The 18,229-nt window shown below is 42.4% G+C and overlaps 1 protein-coding gene across 5 annotated transcripts in view; it reads left to right on the forward strand.

Moving 5' to 3' along the window:
- Positions 1-18,229, forward strand: part of LOC116842112 (protein bicaudal C) — a 40,844-nt gene that overhangs the window by 5,339 nt on the left and 17,276 nt on the right. For 4 of the 5 annotated variants that reach the window (XM_032810845.1, XM_032810847.1, XM_032810844.1 and 1 more), the window contains exons 2-4: positions 360-635; positions 3,467-3,501; positions 15,382-15,451. In XM_032810845.1, coding sequence (XP_032666736.1) covers positions 416-635; positions 3,467-3,501; positions 15,382-15,451 — 325 coding nt within the window. In that variant the 5' untranslated portion in view covers positions 360-415. Of the gene's footprint in view, positions 1-359; positions 636-3,466; positions 3,502-13,405; positions 14,322-15,381; positions 15,452-18,229 lie in introns of those variants that run through there. The other variant, XM_032810848.1, reaches the window with a different exon arrangement.

Consider the following 18,229-nt stretch of genomic DNA (forward strand, 5'->3'; position numbering starts at 1 on the left):
ATATATATATATATATATATATATATATATATATTGATAATGTGCGATACCTTACACTGAGAAAGAAATACTTGAAAATTTATTTGTGGGAGATATACAGTTTATTTCACAGAAATAAATTCTGTTTCACGAAAACTTGAAATAACAATAAACTTTATATCGTACAAAATCAATTTTCAAATATTTTTTCTCAGTTTATGAGTCGTCCAAGAGATCATTTTACGAACTATATTGATTCAATGAGATTGCTTTTGACGACAAGAATAATATCAGTTATCTCGAGCATAATGACGTATTATACGCGTGACACGTGTAATTTGTCTTAGACCTCTAATTCTGTTCTGCCCTCCTGTTCGCAGTGTCGCGACGTGGGTGAGGTAGGCGGAGGCGGTGGTGGACGCACTTGTTGGACAAGATGAGGCCCGACGAAGTGGTCCAGAGCGAACGGCGGGCGGCGGAGACAATGTCGGAGACATCGGAGGGCACCGCAACCACCAGCGTTTCTGGCAAGTCCGGCTTCGAGAGTCGCGAGGAGATGGGCGACCTCGCGGCCTTGCTGGGCATCAACGACCCCGAGGACTTGCATCAAGAGCGGTTCCGCGTGGACCGTCGCAAGCTGGAGCAAATGCTTCTCGGTGAGTGAGCGAACGTGTGAGCGGTATTACGACTCGAATCGTTCAATTCGCGATTGCGATACCGGCGAACATGTCGATATCTTATAGGGTGGCGCGCACAAAAGCAGCAGCACGATTTTAGGATGGACGCGACGAAGGTTTTGTTATGAAATTTCTGTCGATCGCGCCGCGAATGTTTTGCGTGGAAATCCGAGACGTTTAAATTGCGATGTCCGGCAGCGAAATTTCCTACCTTTGAACTTTACATATGAAGAGAATTTTATAGCAATAATTATCATAGAAGTTTGTAACCAAGAAGTAATTGACTATCCTTTCAGTTTATATGTGTTACTTATATTTCAAGAACTGTGAAGCGCTATTAAAAAATTTACCATATTTCTAGCGAAATTCACGATATTCAAGACAGATTATACATGCGCTACTAGAAAAAGGTAAAAAAAAATTCCTCAGGAATGGACAATATTTTCATTTCGTACGTGCTATATTTTAGGCACTGAAACGTGCTATTTAAACATTTGTCATGTTTCTAGTGAAATTCACGATGTTCCTTAGCAAGTTAAACCTTACTAACAGTCTATTTCTGCATTGAGAAATATAGTAAAATTGAAAAGAATTTATATGAAAAACAAAAACTATAACATTCTCTTCGTATAAATTTCATAAAATGATATTGATTGTTTTATTCCTGAGAGATATCGAAGTCTGTCTATGAAAAGTGCTTTTAGTTAGCGCGTGTAGAGTAGCGTATAATATCGACATAGAAAAAGAATTAGATTAAGCAAATAATTATAAGGATTATACTAGTAATTTAAATATCAAATACACGAAATAAGTAAGTATCGAATCTATTTATCGCGACGTGATACTTAAGGCGCCTCTGGACAACTATCGCGCTTTCTCTTGACCGCGGATATTAGATTACGTTGGAAAGAGGTTATCAGGAAAGCCGAGATATTAATGTCAATGATTATACGCTAATAAATATAGTGACAACAGGAACCGGTTGTTTAAGAGGATGTCAAAGTGGACGCGAACTTGAGAAATGTCGATAACGTAGAGGCGACTCACTAACACGATCATACTATCCTCTTTTCGTATTTCTCATGCATATGAATCTTATATAAGTGTGTGCTGCTTTGTTTTGCTACCATGTTAGCAGAGAACATAACCACATAACCACATATAGAAATTTCTCTGCATACTTTTCGTATACTTCTGAGCTTCTACATTCAGTTGTAAAGATACTCTGTTAAAGTGAATCAGTGAATAGTTACTGATATCAGTTATAAGTATAGCACTGAGCACTGAAAGTGCAACACTTATAACTGCAAATCAGTGAATATTCACTGTTTTCAGTGATGTTTCACTGATTCATTTTAAGAGAGTACAGAAATGCTCCTTGAAATATGCTCCGCTGAGAAATTTATGTAACAGATTTAACTATTCGCGCAGAGGCAAAACGTTCTTTTTCGGAGAAATTTCGAGTCAACAAATCCGGCGCGATTGACCGTTTTCACTTTGACGCTAAACGCCACCGTACGACTTTGACTTGCATTTTTCTTACGCGAGGATTCGCGCAGGTGACTCTCGACATCGCGCTACCGTATTTCGCGTTAACTCATGCGCGCCTGAGAACACGGGCTACGATCCCGTACAATAACTTCGCCGTTATATATCTGTCACGCTTAACCTTTCTCGCAGGCACTCCAGTGTCCTTTATCGCTTTCATTGCTTCTAGAGTGTCCATAACACTCGGCGGAACGAGTCCCCGTGCGGTGTCTACTTTCGCTTTCCCGTCCAATGTACACTCGATTCCTAAAACGCCACCTTGCACCCGGCGAAAGCTTTCGCGCGAAAAGTCCCTTTCTCGATCGCGCATGGACGTGGAAATTTTCGCGGTATCGAAAACTGGAGAATCGCGAAGAATTTCGGGTCGGCCGTTTTTTCGAGATATCGTCGCGACGAATTTATTGAAAAACAAAGCATATGAGATTTCAAGATCGCGGAGAGAGGTCTGCGCGATAAAGCTGTCTCTTGGACATCTTTATGGCGGTTGCGAGATCTTCGCGCCGCTCCCCCTTCAGCTGCAATCATGTGCGCGCGATCATCGATAGAAATACGCTCTTCATATTAAATTATGTCGCTATTTTCACGACGAACGCACTGTCGATTTTTGTTTCAACGTCCAATCGTCCAGGCCGGACAGATCGATCGAAGGAATAGGCGACGGCGGTTTCCTCACTACGAGATCGTTCGTACTGTTGCCATTATTTGCATTCGCGAGCGGTATACTTGGAAGCTCGATTTAAATAGACAGCTTGTTTGTAAACGGGGGTTATGGAGCAGCTGTCAAGTCTCGCTATGTTTTCGTATCCCGCTCGCGATCGCGATGTAATGGCTCACAAACCTATTTCACTTATGGATACGTACATTTATATCGATTTCTGCAATTTTGTACACACACACATGTGTACACATGTGTGTGTGTGTGTGTGTAAGTGTGTATATATATATATATATATATATATATATATATATATATATATATATATTTATGTGTATGTATATATGCCTACACGCAACGGAAATGTGCGATTATTTTACTTATCTCTGTGAGACCGAGGGAGAGTTACGAGTCACGTAACATGTGTACGCGATGATATAATTAAATTCAAACAAACATGACAGATAAGAGATGAAAATAGGTAAAACAACTGTAAAAACGAGTGTAATTTTAGCTTACGCACAAATGTGTGTATGTACAGGATTACGCACAAATGTGTGTATGCAGGATTACGCTATACTTTAATCGTGTCCTTTTGCATTCACAGGTGAAGTCAAACCGGCCGATACGTTCTTCCATAGCGTAAGTTACCTTTTACATTATTCTCACAATCACGATTACTTTTGCTAATAAGAAACGATTGCTGCAAAATGTTTCTAAACACGAAAGAAACGATGGAGCAGTTGCCAGTTTATTATTTCATGAAAAATCGGCTATTTCTCAAATTTAATCTTGCAGATACTTAATTTCCATTTTTGTAGTCATTACAACATTTCGGCACTGCTCTGTATAATTTAAACAGGTGAAAAATTCGATGAAAATTAATAGTATCTGCACACTAAAAAAAATGTCTAAAAATTTATTTGCAGGATAAAAGTTTATATATTCACAGAAATAAATGTTTTTATAGAAATAAACTTTATCAGAAATCAACTTTATATCCCATAAATAAATTTTCAAGCATTTCTCTCAGCGTACTGAGAAAAGAGAAACTTCAAAATGTGTGATGTAGAGTTTATTCGTAGAAATAAACTTATCTCACAGAAATAAGCTTTATATCTCATAAACAAGTTTGTTCTCAGTGTGGCGAATATTATACATCCCGCGTATTTATACATCCCGCGCTCGACGATATCATCAACGGCGAAATATCAACGATGAGTATCGACGTGTCTCACGATTTTACCTTTGTTCACGCTCTTTAGCCGCGAAGGCTCGAGCAGCATCGCGCGAAGATTTCGTTCATCGATGATTAGCGAGAACTTTCTATCCGACGATGCTGACGAGCGACACGTAAGATGGATCGTGATAGTATATGACGCAACTCCTTTCTCTCTCGGCCACAAAAGATCTTTCCTGGTGCCGTGTCGGTAAAAGTTCCTTGTCATCCGCGACAGCTAATCATCATCTCGCTAAAGATGATGACTTCCTTTTCTTTCCCGCCGGAGCGGAGCTGTTGAATAAATTTCATTCTTATGCGCGAATAATAAAATACGGAATAATATATGTTTAATTAGTTTTCGTGCGCTGATTCGTTTTACGTGCATGTTTCATATTTTCTCTCGCCGCGGTAATATATATCGCGGGAATTATTCGCAGCGATGCTCCGCGCGCGGTTATTTTCATCCACTCAGCACCCGCGATGAATTACCGTAATAAATACGATGAATATCACTCGGCTTGAGGGAGAAAAAGAAGAGGAGACATTGTTTTCCATCTGCCTATCTGAATTACGCAGACACGCCACACAGAAGAATTGTAAGCAATATATGTAATTTCTGCAGCTTTCACTCGGTAGGAAGCAAACCAGCGAACGATTATGATAAGCTACTCTTCATTTAATTGCCATAATAACTAACGTCCAGTCGGACTTCGTGTTGCAGCTACCGACGACCGGAACGAGATTTCGCCTTTCGCGCTGCATTACCCGTGTAAGGAAGAATTCACACTTTGGCAGAAAACAGAAAGGCAGAGAAGCCAATCAGAATTAGCGCTAGTAGCGAAGTAGAAACTATCAACTACTATACCTGATCACCAGCACGAATTCTGATTGGCTTCCTTGTCTTTCCGTCTCCTGCTTTTCTGCCGAAGTGTGAATTCGTCCTAAGAGAAAAATGCACGATTTTTCCGACCAGAGAGCGAAATTTTGAATCTCGCGCGAAGAAATCAGCGAAATGCTCGCGAAGACAACTTCGTACTGACCTTGCGATTATGCGAAAGCAAAAGAGACTATTTTTATGTGCTTTGCCTCCTCGTCGTAACTACCGATAACGTACTACGTCGACGATTCGCAGCCGTATAATTTACACGCTGATAATGGCGTTACCCTAATGATAAGACGAGCCTTTTTCGCGAGACTTTCGATATGATCCCAATAATCACCGGCATCGACCTCGTAACCTCGGTGTAATTTCTCTACAAGGTGTCCCGGAAGCCTCGATAGGTGTAGACGCAACGTTTACGGTGCACTACACATGACACGATGATATAACGCAGAAAATAGGCGCGGTAACGGAGCACTGCGAGAACATGTAATGCAGTGTTCGGGATTTTAACGAGAATTCCGCGAGCACACACGTCAGCCGCGCTCGAAAATTGCTGGATCATCGTATGATCGAGCTTATTTCTCGGGTGTGCGAGATCGAATTTCGATTACAGGTAAAAACGCGCGGTATCTCAATGAAAACATTGAAACGGCCGTCGGAACGGCAACCGAGCGTGCGTGATTTTGCGCGGAAGAATCGGTAGATCGATTTCTCGAGCGTGCCACCGCGACAACGCACGAAAAATCTAGATTACGCCGCACGGAGAAATCCGAACGAGCGAACAAGCACGCGTAAAGAAACCCGTTCTCTCCCTTGTCTTCCTTGTCGTCGCGATAACGTAACTCGAAATTACAATCATAGAGAAATGAGCCCGCAGCAGGAAGCACGATCGGACGTAACACTATATACTTTCTCCGTCTGTCGCGTCGTCTCTCTCCCTCCCGATCGGCCGACAGAGAAAATCGATCGGAGGAGCGGGGATCGCGGTACTCGTTGGAACGAGAGAGGTAATTGAGGAATCGGATAATCGCAATAACGTCGTAAGATGAGGAAACGCTCGGTTGCATTTTTCATTTTGATTCACCACGAACAAAATTCGAAACGCAGATCCCAATCAATTATCTAGTTATAAAAGTTGATGCTATTGCTAATTATTTATAAGATCCTAATTGTTAATAATCCTTATTATCAATAAGGTTTTAATTTCCATGTCGCGTTATCAGTACATGAACGCATGTACGCTGTATATGAATTATCGAGGCGCGATAACATCATCTTATGCAAAATAGATAACTAATTAACTTGCACTCAAAAAAACATATGTAATGGTAATAACGCCCTTTATGTGGAATCACTCTTTCCTCCTTCACATAAAATATGAAAAAAAAACTTACAATTTTTAGCAATAATTATTAGAGACCGCTATCTTTTTCTAAAATAATTTTTAAGCATAATATTGAATTAATTACTTTAATTTATAGTTTTTATTAGTAAAAATTGCATTTTTTAACAAATAAATATTTCAAGATTAAAATCTTGATTGTTAGCACGACGTTGATTTTTTCATAGAATATAATATCTTTGAATATAAAAATTTAGATATAGAATACGTGTGACGTTTCATGGCCTTTACTCCTACCCTTCTTCCATACTATCACAGATCGTCACGCAAGCTAATAGATCTCCCCTCTCTCTCTTTCGTTGTGTGACGTAATTGTTAAATGACCTCTATATAGTTCTTCTAATAACCATTCAATTTTAGTTGTAATAATTACAAAATAGTTTATTAAACACATTGATTCTACATACAAAACTATAATATAGCTGTCACTTGTATAGTTGCCACTACCGCGTGTTTTTCTCAGAAACGTGAGATAAATTTCTAGTTAGGAGCGCAAAGTTTCCACAAGGAGAGATCTATTCCAACGAAACAAACTTACGTTATCGCGCGACGAACTAACGTAACGACACTTCGTTTCACGCGCAAACACTCCGTTTACCAGATATTAATACATATATATTTGCTTAGTGAACAAGAGTTGGCTGGCGGATCAAGCGTTCCACGCGCCGCGAGCTCACGGTACCGCGAGCGATGGATGAGTTAAAATTCTGCTGCGGTGATAACGCGTTGATAACGCACGAGCGGACCGCGTACGGCCTTTGCGGGCCTTGTGTCGCGTGTGCGCGCTACAACGGGAGAGAAAGAGAGCCGTTCACCGGGCAAGTTCGAAGGCAATGTTCTCCGCTTATCATTATCGTCGTTGCGTAAATGGAAGGTCCCTGGAAATACACCGGTTGATTATTTATAGAGCGGCTTTAATGGCGCCATGCTCGCCCCGCCGTCGCTTCACTCCCCCGCTTTCGAGTAATTCCATGCCGCGCACGTGATTATGCGCGTACACCCGGTGTATTATCGCTGACGTATAGAAAAATTCTCTCAGGCACGCCGTTTGGAATGACACACTTCGAATATGACGAATACGTCGTTTTCCTTCTCTCTCCCTCTATTCCTTTTTCTCTCTCACTTGATATGTCGATACCATCGTTAATTATAGCGCAACAGCGCAATCCTTGACCGTTGCTGGCACTTCGATGTCGATAACAACGAGCAAGATATCGCGCCATAGTCGACGTTTCACTAATTAACGCACGCGCGTGCATCTCTTTTTCTCTCTTTCTCTCTCTTTCTCTCTCGCTCTGATGGCGCAATTGCTTTTGTAACGCATTGTGAATGTATAGAAGTAACAATGGGACGGTGTAATTATCAGGAATCCGTCGCGATTGATGTAGCATTGTGCCGGTCTGATCAATATCTTATCTTAGAATCAGGATAATTTTGAAGCGTAATCGAATCTTCTTGTATGACACTGTCAGCTCGTGACAGCGAAGATGATCGAGGAGTCAAAATGATCTAATATGTCGCACGATAACTCCGAGTCGAAATTTCGACTCTACTTTCGACTTCGATATTCCATTTAACGGTTCTTTTGATATTATAAAATTTATATAAATTTATTTTGATTCTATTTAATTTAACTTTATTAAAAGTCCTCTTTAAAATCTGCAAGTAATTTCATCTTGTCCATTTTCTGCCATTTCAAGGCGTTAAGTAAGATTTTAGTTTCTATATATATGTATTAAACATATACTAAATCTGTAAAATTAAGATTTGGCCTATATAGATGTTAAAAAGTTTAGGTCGAAAACAGAGCTAAAATTTCGACTCGAGACCCATCATGATTCGCAAATACGGAGCTTTTTCTCGCGATTTCGATTCCGATAAATTGCAAAGTTGAATTTCCCCTTATGCGCGAACGTTTTAATTTTTACGACCATGTTCGTCCTCCACTCGACGCGTTCGCCTCTTAATCGCACGGTCGAAGAAGTGCAATATCTCGCGTTACGTAAATATTATTCCGCTTCTTGCACGAAGACAGCTGTTACGTTCTGGCAATGCTACGTTTCAACTTCTTTCACGGTACACTCGAGCGTGTGCAACTTCGAGGCTGTTTACTTGACTTTGCTCGCTTAAGGATACCTGCGATACCTTGACGCTATCAAGGTATCTCTATCGACTCGACTATTTTACGAGTATCGATCCTTTTTTTCCGATACTGAGTATTCTTTGGGGTCGATATCAACTAGATATTAATACTTGAAAGCTAGATTCGCAGAGCAATCTACGTATACACGGTGTCTTGGAATTAGCAGAGATTTTTAAGTGATTCCAATTACTTATTCTGATCTTTAAGTCGACGTTTCTTTAAGTCGTCCCTCATTCCCTCACCCAAAAGAAAATGTCACCGTATTCTCTTATTTTTAAATCCTCTTATACATGACCTCAAGAAGATTCCTCTAAAACCAACAGGAAGATATTCTAATACCCAAAAAAAAAAACTCTAATTACAAAGTGGTGTTTCCTGTAATCTCATATTCTAAACGAAAGCTTTTTTCGAAAGAGTATTTCTCTTTTATCAAAGTAAACTATTAATCAGAAATCTACTATAGATATTATCCTAACTTTTCCCCTTTCTAATCAAGAAGAATATTCTTATTCGAAGCAGAATGCCCTCTTGCTAGAGGAAATTTCTATTAAGAGTAAGGTTTGTGGATAAAAAACGAAATTTGGAAACTTGAAAAAATATTGTGTTTGCAATATTTTCCTTTTGGTTGTGAAATAATCTTCTTTTGATATCATGTACACAAGAGGATCTCGCTGAAGATAAAATTATATTCTTTTGAGCACTATATCCCTTCTGGTTTCTGAAATTCTTACAGTCATTGGCAATGGCTCGCGCGAAAAATTGGCGTCTCCATATTTCGGCGATTCGTCGTCTGTCCTTCGCGACAGGCAGACGCGATACGTTCGCGAACGTCGAATGATATAACTGGCGATTTGTTTGTCAGTCCCGCATAGCTCGTTCTTCTCGTTCTAACCAATAATAATCCGAGCATGCGCTTCGCATGCTCTATCTGTGTTTTCGCGAAGTTTAATCTAGTACATGTACCGCACGCACCAACACAGCCGTGCGTCGAGCGCGCGCATTGCATCATTTACACATTCTTCGCTCAAACACTCGGCCCTCGATACACATCCGACGTGTACACGTCGAATCGCGCGATTTGCTGAGTCCGTATTCGCACGTATGCGAATAATCCGCCGCGGCATACGCCGCTGAAGTACGATTCGAGATGAAGATAACGCGTCCGTGATAACCGCAGCGGACGATGTGCGACCGGAAGGCACACCGAGCGTTTTAGGCCGCTTTAGATTGCATCAGGCGTCCTGACTAATAAATCACAGTCAAAGATCGCTCCGCCAAACATGACCTCCGGTTTAAGGCTCCTGTGTCCTCGCCGCGGCCATCGTGGATTAATGAAGTCGGAAGAGTGAGGAAACATTATGCCCGAAATTCTTGCGTCGGACTAAAAGATTATGTCCACAAAATGACACTTGTATTCGATTGAGCGCGAAGTATTTCGAAAACTTTCCAAACAAACAATAAATAACCGTGAAATTAGCATGACAAAAGCATGAAAATAAATTGTGAAAAGGAAGGTTGTACGTCACGTTAATTTCACGGTTATTTATTGATTGTTGAGATAAAAGGAAAGTTTTCATAATTCGGAATATATTTCGTAAGTGTGCTCAATCGATCCAAGGGATCATTTTACGGACACGTCCTCTTATTTCAGCGTATTTCCCAAGAATTTAGAGCATAACGTTCTCTCGCTTCCAGCGTCATTAAGGAGCCTTAACGACTCTAGTCTAGGAAATGTTTGCCCTAAATTTGGCAGAGAGTCTCGTGGAACGTCAAAGAACAATGTAGGCGATCAATTTTTATTTACATCTACGTAGATACATGTGCGCACACATTGTACATATTAACTATAATGTTTCACCTTAACCCCCGACAAGACAGTCAACAACTGCGACAGAATACGCGTATTTGTATGTTTTAATTTAATCTGAGATATGTTTCTTGGTTCGAGTCTGTAAAAGTTTGTGAAGTTTGAGCCCGTTACGTATGCGAGTTTTTCAGTTGCGATGCGCAATAAGTCAGCGTTTTGCGCAGTGCTGTATGCATACAAGCGTATCGCCGATAAATTAAGTTCTTATCAATTAAGTAACATCGGCGCCTTCGCGAGTTGCTCATCGTGAACGCGCGATCGCGTGAACGTCTACGATCGTCGTGCCGTGTTTTCAACGAGCGAAACGGAGTGTTATCGAAAAAAAAAAAACACTGTCGAGGGGTCGGTTTGGAGATTGCAGGAGGATGAAAACATCGCGCTTGAAATTTCATTCTCCGGAATTGCTCGATTATTCATAGTTCGGAATAGCTTTTCCGATTGGACGCTTCCATAAAATGTTCGCGGAGGAATTATTAGCTTCGAATTAAATGAACGGCTGAATCGCCCTCTTGAAAGCGTACGGTACCTTCTCTATTCGCGAATTCGTTACGTAATCGATATACACGGTACGACTAGAAAGTGCTTTCACGCTGAATCGCCTCTCTCGCGTGTATCTGGTTCCTTTAATCAATACCACGTGCCAAGTTCAAGATAAAGGCCCGAATGTTTTCGCGATAACTCAGTTTGTTTCTTGGTGCATGCTCTGTTTTCGGAAATTTGATTACGAAGGAGACGCATGCACAAATACACACACATACACACATGTGCACACACATTTATTCTTCATTATTTTATTTCGATAATAAAACGAACGTTTGGATCATAAACAGGCTCGAATTATCACGTGCCAAGAATGCCGCTAACATCAAGCAAATGCGCGTGTGCATGTGACACGATGTTTGCGTACTGCTGTGACAAATTTATTTCGTTAGTAATAACGTAATCCCGTCATTTGGTATTACCGCAAATGGTACACTGAGAGAAAAAAGCATCTAAGAAATGGTAAACATTAATCAAGGAGATACTAATAGCGTATTCAGTTATACTAATGTATAAAATATTTAAAAAAATACGAGAATATATACATTTTTCTAAATCTGTTAGAAAAATCTCAGCTTTCCATGAAAACAATTGCTTATTTTATTGAAAGAAAAATTTAAATTGAAGTAAATACGTTATTAGCACCCATCAGAGAAATATTTATCATTTTTTCGATTTTTCTCTCTCTCAGTGTAGCTGAGAGTATAAGTGAAATCGCGGGGCCGGTAGCAAACTCGGAATTTCATTATTTTAGCCGATTTTCAACGTCCGCTTGACTAGTTTCCGCAATGTTCGACGGCAAGCGAGCGAGTCGCACAAAGAATCGCGCGAGCGATTTCGGCCTCACGGCGTTTCGACGATTGGACCGATCCGACGTCTAAATTGGTCGGAACCAGTGGGTGGAAGTACACCGATGTGTGGTACTACACCATGCGTATCGATCGCGTCTCCGGTTCAATCCTCTTATGCGTCTTCCGTCACCGAATTGCCACGCCGCCTAAAAATACCGCGAGTCGCAACGCGGAGGGAAGCGCGAAGGGGGGAGGGCCAGTCGCTTACATCTGACACAATTTTAGCACCAGCAGTCACGTATTCCACCTTCGTTGTTGTTGCTGCGAATTTTATAACGCCACCAACCGTCGCTTGATAACAGACGAAAACCTGCCTTCTGATTCGGTCAGACAGGTTTACGGCTCTTCTTCCTCGACGCGGAGGCCCTTCTTTACATAGAAAGGAAAAAGAAGCCCGTTATCGTGGAACGGTGTGGTGCGTGAAAAACCAGCCATGCCTGCCGATTGCCATGTGCGCTCGCCTCCTCCGTGGAATATAATGTTGCGCTCGGAATATCAAGTGAGCATGATCCAAGGTCGCTCGTTGGATAAGTTCTAGTTCCTCACACCTGGCCGCCGCCGACCAACCCGGTTCGCGACGTGTGTCCACGGTTGCTGGGGCCCAGTTGACTCGCGAAATTTATCCACGCAAATGGTCACCACTCATAGCTCACTCGTTGGAAGACGACGCGCGTTGTTGTGAGGCGAACTCGGGCAAGGCTTTATCAATCCCACCGGTCTGTATTCTCATCGCGACCAAGTCTAAAGGCTATCGTGCATAAATCGACTTGAGTATATGCACAAGCGGCGCGCGAGTCTATTCGCCAATGAGGCGATCGTTGATGAGTCATCGTATTGTTCCGCGGAATTGTACTAGCAATTACTGCGGCTAAGACAAATACTCGTAACCTACGTAGTGCGCTTACACAGATTCATGCTTAGAATAGCAGAGACTTCTCGCGATTAGTCTCAACAAAGCAATTAAAAGTTTTTTATACGTTCAATCGTGCGAAGAGAAAAAAGCTGTAATCACAGTCCAATCAGAGTCGCGGTGATCGTAGCGTGAAAAATTTCGAGACATCAGTCGGAACATATGTTCGCGATCGGTATCATCCCACGACCGTTTCAGAGTTTCCGTTCTGTTCTCTCAAAGATGACTGTCAAGTTTTAACCTAACCGCCACTACGTAAGAACGTGTTCGTTTGGACGTGAGATTCTTTAGAACATCCTTTGGATTATTTTCCAAGGCTACAAACTTTACCTTCCAAACACCGATTAGTGGCGTATGCCTTATCAGACATCTGGAACCATCATTGAGAGAAAAAGAAAAAGAGAGAAAGAGGAGATGACGACTGTCGACGTGAAGAAACGGCTGTTGTTAGCTCATCATCATCGGCCACGTTTAACGCGACGTGGATGCGGAACTGCACGTTCCTCAGGTTCGTCAACCGGTGTTCTGCCGTGGCCGGCGTCGGAGGCCACCGGCTCGCCTTCGCGAGAGGCGCGCGCGGGGGTCGCAGGTGGAGGAACTGCTGGTGAAGAGGGGTTCGCGGGTGGAGGGCAGGGTCGCGATGACGGGCGACGTGGAGTGCGGAGTGGAGCCGTGACGCGGCAGCGGCGAGTGGGAGGTGGTTCGCCCAGACCGACCCGTTATATTATCTCGCGTTAGTCAGTCAGTCGTGCCAGCGATCCCGTGGCGGTTGAAACGAAGTCGGCTCGTTGTCGCAACCTGCGGTGTGCATCGGCACGGCGCGAAACGATCGAATCGACGGCGCGTTTCGAGTGAGGTCCAAGTGTGGCTCGGAGACGCACCTGAGTGCATCGCACTGTGGGCTAGAGTGTGATAAGGGGGAGTCTCACCGGCGTGAATTCTACAATCGGCTCTAATTGATCAATTGATCATCGCAGTGGGGCTTGTGATAGAGAGTGCAGTTTGGCGACTGCTCGCGAAATATCGGATACGTCCTCGTGTCGTGTCGTGTCGTGCCGTGTCCCGCGGAGAAACTCGTGTGTTTCGGAGCTGTGTGATCTGTCGCGAGGTCGAGAAACTTGTCGCGTGGACGATTATTTTCCTCTACCACTTGCGACCAGGTGGAACCTCGTCGGTTAATTAGCAACCGCGACGGTCTTCCGGGATACTTAATCGTGATTGACGGTGTGTGCGGGGCTGGTAGTGAAAGTAAACTCGGTTTCTCTCTCTCCTTCCTTCCCTCTCTCTCTCTCTCTCTCTCTCTCTCTCTCTCTCTCTTGATACACCCGCACCGACCACCATACGATTGCTGTTGATTGGCTGGTACGCAGTGCCGAGTGACCTGTTATCATTATCGTAAAAGTTGCAGCGAGGTCGCCATGTCGTTGTCCCCTCCTTAAGACTTGGAATTTTTAATAGTGACTTGTGTGGCCAACGTGGCGTGCGGTTCGCCGTATCTCCTTCTCTCTGACCTGTTCTTTCGGTCTCTTTCTCTCTCTATCTCTCTTTCTTTCTCTTGTTCTCTGCCTTTTCCACCTTCGCTCGCTGAGATCGCACGTGGACGACGGTGGGACATCGGATTTACATCCAACGACAATGACTGTGGTAATGATGATGATCGTTTGTCCGAAGCTCGACGATAAAGTTGAAGCACACTCGATTCCAAAGTCGGTGGCTGACATTCATATTTATGCGCGCGCCGTGTTTAGCGCCCAATGTGCCGTATAAAGTATGAGCGCGAGAGCATAGTCACGGAGAGTCCGACGATATTGTGCATTCAACACTTTCGTATATAAAGCCGGAGACCTAAAATGCGAAGGGTTAATACAGTCGCAGATTGTATCGTCTCGCTCTAAGTCAGATGTCACGCGGGCACAAGTAGCGTGTAATTTCAAATTCCACAGTTTCACCCAAAGATTCGCGTAGCTCGAGACAGTCGAGTATATTACAAAGTTAGAGAGCAGCTACGCGTACAAGTTCGCGCAAAAATAGCCGGCTTTGTCTAAATTTAGAAATTACACGCGGAGAATTAATAAGTTAAAGGATCCGTCTAAAGATAGGTAGATAGACTACCCCGCGTGAGCTGTCGAATAATGTGTTCACGGTCGCTTGTGTTAATTAGAAACAGAGGGTTCGCGTTCGTAAATAATCAGCAGCGATTTCTGTCCGAGACTGCAAGCTGTTCGCGCAGGAAATTAAATGCTCGGCGATATTGTAGGCGAGAAGCAATGTGGTAAAAAATTCAATAGAAAACTCGACGCGATAAGGACGCGATCGTTCGTAGGTAAATAGCAATCAACCGTGTCACTTTGATAAGTGGAGGCTACGTGTCCAAAAGATTAAATTGCCAAAGTTACGCGAAAAAGCCGATAACCTGATAGACCGATAAGAATTTTCGTACAGGCAGTCGTGATTGATATTTCGCCATTGACACGCCATCAATATTCGATTACACAAAAAGTATGAGTCTTACTTTGTAAGCTGAAAATAACTAAAAGACTTGTGTTCTAGAGAGAAAAAAGGAAACGACTAGAGAATGAGAAATAACACAAAAAAGTGGCCAAAGTCTTTTAACGTTGCGCCATCACTTAACATTACAATTCTCACGCTAAAAGGAAGTCGTTTAACGACACGTGGCTTTAATCTTGATTCCATATTGTTGCAGGTTATGGAGGAGACGAATACCTTCGTTACGTGGCCGTCGCGACTGAAGATCGGGGCGAAGTCGAAGAAAGGTATGAGCCATTTGTGGCGTATGTAATCTCTCTTCTCTCTGATGTAATCGATACGATATCGTGTGTTCTTAAAACGACTCAATTTTGAGATAAAAAACAAAAGAATTGAAACTGATCGAAATGCTCTTGACGATGAAAATTATACAAGGTCATGGCGCGTGATTATAACCGTAGAATTTCCGACTAGAAACTTATCCCACAGTCCTGATTTCAGGTCTCCCAATCAGTTATTTAGTTTGCATACGCGCGGAAAAAATTTTATACTAAAAATTAATATATAGGATTCTATAATATGGAGGAATAGATCGACGTTCCGCAGTAATTCACCATCCTTTCATTTCATGTGTGCCAGTTATGTTTTGAGAACAAATATGCTGTTAAAACACTTGTTATGTTTCTTGCGAAATATACTATGTTCCTCAGCATGATAAGCTTTACTGACAGTCTATTCCTGGACTTCTACAATTGCGTAAAATTCAAAGGAATTTACACGAAAGAAAATCATAATATTCTCTCCGTATGTAAAAGATGGTGATGGCAACTATACAGATGACAAGTTGTAAAATTGTATAGTTTGACAAGCTATTTTACAGTTATTACAACTAAAGATTATAGTTGTGCTAACTACAAAATAGTTTATTAAATTATAATTGCTACAATTCTACATACAAAACTCGTATATTTGTCATTATGAACGTAAAATGATGTTGTCGGGTCTTAATTATTAACAAGATCTTAATCATTAATCATCTTTAATCATTACGTGACTTATTAGGACTCGATGACATCATTTTGATCAAGCTAGGTAACTGATTGGGATCGACCTGATCAGGACCATAAGTTTCTAGTCGGCTTCTTCGGGAAAGGAACGAATCCTTGCGAAACAACGTAGCCGTGCGCATCGAGATACAAAAGTGCATTGCGCGAATTCGAGGATAACTGCATTCGACATTCTCCTTACGGCAATTTCAAGACAGTGAAGAACGCCGTACAAGCGGAAGTGTCGCGAGAGAGTCTCGAGGGCGACGTGGAATTAATATTCGACGACGACGACGCGCGTGTCCTTGAGAGCGCACTCGTGGGAGACGCGAAAATCACCTTTCACGATCCTTCGCGAATTCGCCAAAGCGTTCGTACGTGCGTAGTTGTGCGTCCGCGGATTACGTCAATCGTTGTGGGTCGTGTCTCCTCGTCAGCTGACGCCTCGCACACGTTGCTGTGCGATCGCTATTTAAAGTTTCGTCGTTGGCGCGGTGCAAACATACACAAAATCCGACTGTCCGAGGTCGGCAGTTGGATAGAAATTTTTGTATCGGGAATTTGATATATATGTACACGTATATTTCTCTCTTCGAAAAGGAAAAATAGAGAATTTCTTTTTCGCGTCAATTTCGATATCAGAGATCTTTTTTCTTCTTTTTTTGTTAAATTTTTATCCACCGACAGAACGGAGAGGTGTATGGTTTCGGCGGGAAAGCGATGTTCTATATTCCGCGTTGCGTCAACGTGAAAAATCTCGTTCCGATCGTGAAAAATTCTCACCCGGCGAAATTTCGGACGACCCGCTAAAAATCACCCGATCGGACGGAGTTCGCGGAGAGGTCGAGCGAGAAGCTTCCAGATATAAACGCGAAGGTTTCCGTATTTAATGTCGAGACCGAAAGGACGCGATGACCACGCGCGACCTCGTGCTGCGAATTGATTAGTCGCCTGTCCCGAGAGCTCTTCACGTCAATTGTGAGATTATTATTTCGTCACTTATCTCTTGACAAATAAATTACGCGAGAATCGATCCGTCGTTCGCTCGAATCGCCGGCCGTCCAGTTAGTTGCCATGGAAATTTTTCGGTGATTCATCCCTTCCTCGTGACCTAAACAGCTGTTGCATCTTTCTCTTCCATCTCTTTTTGCCGTACTCTCCCTCTCTCCTTCTCTCCCTCTGCTTCCCTCTCTCCCTCGTCGTCCCACTCCATCTTTCTCGCTCGTATTTTGTTTCTTTCTTCACGGGTTCGATCGTGCGTGGCAGCCTATGTAATCTGGTATAAATAAGTCCGTCGGGTATATCTCTTTTCGGTGCTCGCCGTGACTCTACTTTATCGCCGGAATGCATGATTTATCCGCACACACACATACGCGCGCGATACGGATTATTGCAATTCATTCACGAGTTTTATTACGACCGTCCTAATAATTCTCTGGATATAATTGCGGAAACGTCGATGACCGGGAGGAGAATCTGTCGTTAATCTCCGTGACGACACAACTCGGATCGATTCTGCACACCTCGTGTAGTCCTACGATTGTGGTAAAAACATTCCGTGTAAAATACTTTAGGAAGAATTCACATCTTGACAGAAAACCAGTCAGAACTCGCGCTGGTAGAAAAGCAGATATTGTCGACTATCACCTGACCATCGATGCCAGTTCTTATTGTCTTCTATCTTCTTGCCAAGATGTGAATTCTTCTTTACGCTAACGTAGAGTCGTTCGATTTTGTTGACACGCAAAAGCCTCGACCAGCTCGGAATCTTTCGCGATGAAACATCCTCATTAATATTGCAACGAATCGAGATTCGATCACAAACCGATTGAATCATTATTTGAAATATATTCACAGTTTTTCGTAGTAAACTATACGTCGCACTTCCGCGGCTTCTGATTATTTTCCTTTTTCATTTCGAGCTTCTTCTCGTTTTTATAAGCTGTTTATTATTTGACTCAATGACATTTTCATAATTTATTTTAATAAAATCTCGGCATTAACGCGACTCAGTTTATT

Source organism: Odontomachus brunneus, unplaced genomic scaffold, assembly GCF_010583005.1.
Source record: "Odontomachus brunneus isolate Ranch 3 - 2012 unplaced genomic scaffold, Obru_v1 Obru_scaffold_021, whole genome shotgun sequence".
NCBI lineage: Eukaryota > Metazoa > Arthropoda > Insecta > Hymenoptera > Formicidae > Odontomachus > Odontomachus brunneus.